General features: G+C 34.9%; 1 protein-coding gene across 1 annotated transcript; it reads left to right on the forward strand.

Moving 5' to 3' along the window:
* The first annotated feature begins 3,435 nt into the window (after positions 1-3,435).
* On the forward strand, positions 3,436-4,401 carry LOC134254254 (craniofacial development protein 2-like). Its single transcript, XM_062736800.1, has 2 exons — positions 3,436-3,603; positions 4,033-4,401. The coding sequence occupies exons 1-2, from the start codon at positions 3,436-3,438 to the stop codon at positions 4,399-4,401; spliced, it is 537 nt and encodes a 178-aa protein (XP_062592784.1).
* Positions 4,402-7,557: the final 3,156 nt, after the last annotated feature.

Consider the following 7,557-nt stretch of genomic DNA (forward strand, 5'->3'; position numbering starts at 1 on the left):
ATAACTTTATCAATTATATTATTATTTTGGAAATAGACTGAAACAATTTTTAATAATCTAAAAACCTTTTAAAAAGGGAGTAATTTTGAAAGGAATTAATTGGAGTGTCATTTACTGAGCTTCAAAGATGCAGAAAACGAACAATTTTTCTCTACAATATTGATTATGAAATTTTATAATTATATTTTTGGCATACAAACTTTTTTTTTATCTATGAAATGTCCGATGAGGGGATAAATATTGTATGAATTACAGACTCATAGCAAGGAGTTTCAGTTTTTGGAGTGGGAGGGAGAGCGCGCAATCTCTCAGAAATTCCTTGGAACAATAAAAAAATTAAAAAAAAAAAAAGGATCCACAGATACTACTGGCCGGATGGGGTGGGGCGTAATTTCCCTTTTTGTATATGTTAAAGTTTATATATTAGAAAAAAACACTTCATCCGCTTTTTTCTGGGAACAGTCTTTTTGCGTTCGGTTTTGAGACGTAAAAATTCATTCATTTAGATGCTGCTTCACCTCCACCCCACCCCTCAATTGCACGAGGTGATATTTAAACAGAACTCTTTCCGTATATGTGATCCCAAGTGAATTAATTTAGACGACAAGGGCCAACTGACAGCTAAATTGTATGAGGGACAAGATGACTTCAGCTTTTTCCATCGCCAACCTTCCTTATTTTGACGTTTTATTATAAGGCCTTTGTATTTCAACTTATTTTAAATGGTGAATGTTGAGTCTACCTGATCAGACCTCAATCATAGAAAGCTGCAGTAATGTAGCTCTCCGAAAAAAATATATTGACAGACCGGAGAGCTACAGACAGTACCATTGAAAAGAGTGTATATTTATTGCGCACAAAAAAGTGCGCCAATTTTCGATTTATTGTTCCACGTTTCAAAAAATGCCATCTTAAAATATTACTAACCGTGTGTTCTTAACATATTTTTTTTTCACTGTTTTAACAACAAAACATTGCTTATATATAACTGTTGTTAATAGCCTTCCTGGCCCTGAAATTGAGACCATCGACATTTCGCCTATTTATACTGCCATTTTGGTTTGCACTTATAATTCTGTCAAACGAGCTTCGTGCAGATGTTAGCTATGATTGATTGTATATTGTTTAATGTCCATCTCGAGAATTTTTCACTCATATGGAGACGCCACCACTGCCGGCGGAGAGGTGCAAATTTTGTCCTATGTATACGCAGCACTGAGGGCCATTGAGCAGGGAGGGATCTTTTTTGTGCCAGCACCTACTGTGACACCTGACCTCGGGTTTACACGGTCTCCTCTGAAGGACCGGTGTAACGTTGAATTTTGACCCGAGTTGAAAATGGACTCGGGAGGGGGGTCATTTTTCAACGTTGAATACTGAGACCAAAGGTGTTGAATTCAGACCCTAGTCCGTTGAAAACTGAGCCGGGTCGTGGAATTTTGAACATGAAACCGGTTCTGAATTCAACAGCATAAAAAGACATATCTATGAATTGGTTTTCACAACAATGATTTAATCCATAGGCGTTTGGAACGGGGGAGGGGGCTGGGATGCTTAGCCCCCCACTTTGTTTACAAAGATAGACATAATACAGACATTGAACAAAATGAAATTGGTTTAGCCCCCCCCCCCCCCTTTCAACAGACACGTTACAGTGTAGTCTAAGAAAGAAGAGTAAGTGGTAGTGCTTGAAAAAAAGAAGAAATTGGATCTTACAGGCTACTGACAGATAAGTTTGTTAAATAAATTTCACCAACCTTGTTTAAAGTCAGCATTACTGACATACTATGGTCGATATATGGATCTTTTTCACAAATATGACGTATCACTGGATTCAATTTGCTCGATGTGTTTCATTCTAATTTTTAGGCTATTATTTGGTTTATTTTCATACTGAATTTGACTCGATGGGATGTTCTGCCCACCTGAAAGTTTTTTTAGGTCAAACAGACAGATATACAGACAAACGGACGGACACGACAAAAACTATATACCTCGAAACTTCGTTTAAGGGGGCATAAAAATATTTAAACCCTGAGATGGGGTCAATATTCAACACGGTCAATTTTCAATTTAATTAGGTCTTCAGGGATAAGAAAAAAATATCAAGCCGTTGAAAAATGACCCCGGGTATAAATTCAACTACTTTTGGTCTCAATTTTCAACGGAGAAAAAATACCCTGGTTCAATATTCAACGTTGAAAAATGAACCCCGGGTCAATTTTCAACTCGGGTCAATCTTCAACATTACATCGGTCTCCACGTCCCACAAAGGGATTTGAACCCGCGACGTAAGGATCAATTCCTTACTGCGCGACTCTAGAGCAGACGCTCTGACCACTGCGCCACGCGGGCGAGAGTACTTGATAGAGGACCGAGGACTTTGTTAAAATTTATCTTTTTTGAAATTGTTGAAATTGAAGTGAGAATTTGGAGCGCATTTTTTGTGTGCAATAAATATTCAGTTTTTGCTATGGGTGGCATTGTAGCTCTATCCCAATTTATTTTTCAGACCAACATGCTATGTACAGATCTGCAGCTATATCATAGAGAGAACAAGATTTGGATAGGAGAGAAGGATTTATTTTTTGCTACATTGTATGTTTAAATTTACTGATACACAAAGAAGATGAACTGGAAATCCAAATGAAGTGTAGTTTGAGGGAAAGAATGCATTGTATTTGAAAGACAAACATAAAATATAAGTAAAGATCACGTGATTTCAAGCATGGTACAATTATTTTTCCAACTAAAGGTTTCATGAAAATTCCCATTTATAGATTTCATAATTGAGCTTTTTTTGTTTTTTAAATGAATGTTATGTAATAGCATACTGCTTATTTGGATAGAATGTTTATTAATAAAACAGAAACGTGATTTTTCTCATTTAAAGATTTTGGGGTTTTTCCCAATTTTTGATGATAAAATAGATATGTTGCTGTAATTTCCTCTTAACAACACCGCCAGACATCATTTAAATCAATTTCTAACGGTTACCACTTGAAAAGTTCTAATTGACATTTGACATTATCATAACTTGGTAATGAAGACCCGACTTCAGAGAGAAAAAGTCTCAGAGTACACAAGAACTCTCAGTAGACGATGCTAAAAATATATCAAAAACTATTAGGCCTATGCATGTTGTCAAAGTGTTTACAAACTAATATAATTGTTGTTAAGTTCAAATTCAAAGGAAATGTGTTACCTTGGAAAATATATGTGTTTTGCAAACAGATTAAGAAATGAATTGTATGATTAAAGATATAAATAATTTATTAATCCATTCTAGAGGAAGGCACCCTCGATTACAAATCCCTTGTCAAGCAGGTTGGAGGTTGTGCAAGGGGGTAATCTCCCCTTCTCATGAAAAATACAAGGACTAGGAGTATTTCATCTTTTCTCGAGGCATCAGAATACCAGCAGCAACCTGCATACATGAAAGCAACCAGTGAAAGCCAATTGGAAGCTGTTGGAATGAAAAGTAAACTAAGCACAAGAACCAAACTTAAGATTGGCTTCTGGAATGTCTGTACCATGTACGAGGCAGGAAAGCATGCTCAAGTAGTCAAAGAGATGAAGAACAACAAACTACTCATACTAGGAGTAAGTGAATGCAGATGAACAGATTTTGGAAAGAACATGACAAACAGCGGTGAGCTGCAATCATTTACTCAGGCAGTAAAGATGGTAGACATCACGAGGGAGTAGAATTATTTTGAGTAAAGCAGCAGCGAAGTCCCTGATAGAGTACCATCCTGTAAGTGAGAGAATGATAAGAGCAAGATTCGACACAAAGCCTATTAAAACATATATCATACAAGTCTACGCTCCTACAAATGAGGCAGAAGATGAAGCAAAACAAGACTTCTATGATGCACTTCAAGCTGATCCCAAAAAGATCCCAAAACATGATTTAACCATTATCATGGGGATTTTATTGCAAAAGTAGACCACGACGACACAGGATATGAAATAGCTATGGGAAAATATGGCTGTGGTACCATGAATGAGAATGGTGAACATCTGACATAGTTTTGTGGTAACAACAACTTGGTTATAGGTGGAACATTTTTCCCACACAGGGAAATACACAAGCTGACATGGGCATCACCCGGAGGAAGAGATAAAAATCAAATAGATCATATTGTTATTAATGGTAAATGGAGACAATCTCTTCAGGATCTGAGAGTAAGACAAGGTGCAGATGTAGGCAGTCATCACCACCTTGTAACTGCAGATTTTAAACTTAAGCTGATGAAAACTGTGCCTAAATACAGCAGGAAAAGATTTGGTAACGGCAAACTAAATGACACCAAAACCAAGCAAGATTTTAGGTTGGAGCTGAAAAACAGATTCTATATCTTGCAAGGGAATGATAAAGATGAGGAACAGATATACTAGCACTGGCAAAAAGTAAAGGATACAATTAACAATGCGAGCGAGAAAGTTGTTGGTTTCAGAAAACAGGTACATAAAGAATGGATAACACCAGGTACATGGTTGCTCATTGACGGCAGAAAAGAACTAAAGTAGAGGTTGTTAACACACATACAGAAAGAATCAAAGACAAATTAAGAGAACAATACTCAGTAACAGAGTAATAAAGAAGGTCACAAAGAGGAACTAAGAACTTCATTGAAAATATGGCAAAAGAAGTTGAAAAGGTGGCATCAGAACCAAGAAGCTAAGTGGACATAAAAAAGAAATGCAAGTACGGGTATGCTAGTAAGAGAGAAGCAGGAAACAATGGTTGCATCTGAAAAAGAACTATGATGGAAGAAACATTTTGAAGAGATACTGAACCGCCCAGATCCAAGCAACAGAGCAGAACTACTGAAGCAAGCATCGACTTAGAAATCAACATAGACAAATCATCAGAATTGGATATGGTCACCGCAATCAAGAGTTTAAAATAAACAATAAAGCACCTGGGAATGACAACTTAGAAGCCGAAATATTCAAAGCAGACCCTATCCTCACAACTGATATTCTTCATCCTCTTTTCTGCAAGATATGGAAGTACAACATGATACCAACAACATGGTCTGAAGGTAGCAGCATCAAATTACATAAAAGAAAAGGAGATCTCACAAACTGTAACAATTGGAGAGGTATTACTTTACTCTCTATACCAAGCAATATATCCAGTTAAATAATTGTATGCAGAATTAAGACAGCAGTAGGCAGCAAGTTAAGGAAAGAACAAGCAGTCTCCATAACAGGAAAGAGCTGCTATGACCAAGTGTTTATATTAAGAAACATAATAGAACAATGCACAGAATGGCAAAGAAAACTCATCATAAACTTCACCGACTTTGAAAAAGCTTTTGATAGCATTCAGTTTGTGGAAAATCCTGAGGCACTATGGTACAACATCTAAAGTAGTTGACCTAATAAAAGCATTCTATGCAGAAGTTAAATGCTCTATTGGTAGTTCTTTAAACACAAGCTTTCTTGTAAAATCAGGAGTAAGACAAGGATGTGTGATGACAGATATTTCTATAAAGCTTGCAATGTGCATGGTTTTGGTATTGAAATCATTGTCAGCAACTGTTAAAATATGTCAGCAACTGTTAAAATAATTTATTTATTTTAATATATTTTGGAATCATTGTTTAAAATACTATTGAAATCAATATTTTAATCCATATTGAAATCTTTATTTCAAAATTGAACATTATTTTAATAGTGGTCGTATTTCAATAGTGGTTACTACCTGTGTTTTGTATTGAGATGCACTCTCACTTACTATTGAAATAATTATTTCAATAGTTATTTCAAAAGTGGTCGTATTTCAATAGTGGTTGCAACAGCCCTAACCACTATATGCTACATGGCTTATGATGATTGTGGATATTTAAATCATGTTTGTGATATGACCTTTGACTTAACAGACTTGAAGTATTTCTCGGAAATATGCGAATGTTTTGCCATAAAAGTGTACTCTTAAGGTATAGTGGGTCTTTGCTCCATGTTTTTGTAAACCAAAAAAAGTATATTTTATTGCAAACTTATAGGATTATCTTTCAAAAAAATGGAGTGAAGACCCACTCATATTAAAAGAAATTGTTAAAGTATGAGAGAATGATTGTTTTTGTTCTTTTTAGTGGGTGTTGTATGCTTTTCCATATAGGCATATATTTTCAGTTTTTGTGGGATTTTTGTAAATTGTAGAGATTTTACATTTAGTATACTTTAGTATAAGATGAAATATCAAATAAAATTTGGATATAATTGAGATTTAATTTTTCACTTCTTATCTGTCGATCTATAAGCATTTCGTCCGCCTTATCCCCCTATCTTCTTTTTGTGTTTCAAATATTCTGTCAGACATTGAAAACTAAATGAATTTCCTTCACTTGATTTTTTTTTAAATCATATGAAATTATTTAGAATTTATAAAATGATTTAGAATTTGGTCTAGACTAGTTTGCTTTATCTTCCCAAATAAGAACATTTTGAATCATGAACACTCATATCTGACGATGACAAACAAATGTTATAAATATAGACAGAACTCATGGAGATTGTATTTATGTTAATGTTATTTATTTCTCAGTATATTCCAAATATATTCTAAAACAAGAGATCCACAAGTAACAAAAATGACATGAATCACTTTGGCACTGCCATTTTTTATCATGCAGATATTCCGCATTGTAATATACTTATTGTGGTCCCACCCCACCCCACCTCACCCCACCCAAAGGGGTCATGGTATGAACTATTTAGGATTTACACAACCTCAGAAAGTTTCCATACAAGTTTTACCTACTGTAGATTCCTTATTTTTCGCGAGTACTTATTATTGCGAATGGGCCCATCAACGTCAAATTGCGAGAACAATAATTTGCAAATGGATGATTGATCAATAAATTTTACATAGATTTCAGCACCATAAAAATAAAGGCAAGTATTTTTATTTTCCAAAATTACACAATAATTAATTCCACACGTATATTTAGGAATTTACAGTATTCTAGTGTGGTGGTTCTTGAGAAGATTTTTAAAAAATTAATTGCTATTTATTTCCCTGGTACCAATATCATGTTGTAAATTTTGAATTTACTAGGGGGAGGTAAATGCAAAATTTACAACAAGTTATCATGTTGTAAATTTTGCATTTACCTCCCCCTAGTAAATTCAAAATTTACAACATGATACCAAGATATCTGACCTGTTGATCTTAACAGAGCTTAGATTTTGCAAGACTTCTTCAGAAATTATAAAAAAAAAAATTTGGCCAATCTTTTGGACAATCAGTGCTAGGACTTGAATATTGCACTAGTGTACTTTTTGTGAGAAGACCTTGCACATGTACCAAAAGATCAAAATGACCCTTCAACCCTTACCTTTTCCACTTTTAAAGAACATACGTACCTTGGCCATCACTTGACCTTGTGTCCGATCTGATTAAAATCAGATCCTTGTTCCTATTTATTTTTTTTTATTGTACCATAAAAAAATGAAGGAGGATATCATTTATATCAGACTGAACCTAAGATAAAGGTCAAGGTCGACTTAAATCCTCGATTGCATACAATATAGGTCATGTAC

Source organism: Saccostrea cucullata, unplaced genomic scaffold (assembly GCF_032062105.1).
Source record: "Saccostrea cucullata isolate Sc308-1 unplaced genomic scaffold, CSIRO_AGI_Scuc_v1 ctg521, whole genome shotgun sequence".
In the NCBI taxonomy this organism is placed as follows: Eukaryota; Metazoa; Mollusca; class Bivalvia; order Ostreida; family Ostreidae; genus Saccostrea; species Saccostrea cuccullata.

What these genes read in the sequence shown, in the direction of transcription:
- LOC134254254 (XM_062736800.1), top strand. Translation starts at nt 3,436, where the DNA reads ATGAAAGCAACCAGTGAAAGCCAATTGGAAGCTGTTGGAATGAAAAGT. An exon ending in ACAAACTACTCATACTAGGA is followed by an intron (nt 3,604 to 4,032) that starts GTAAGTGAATGC and finishes CATCTGACATAG; the next exon opens with TTTTGTGGTAACAACAACTT.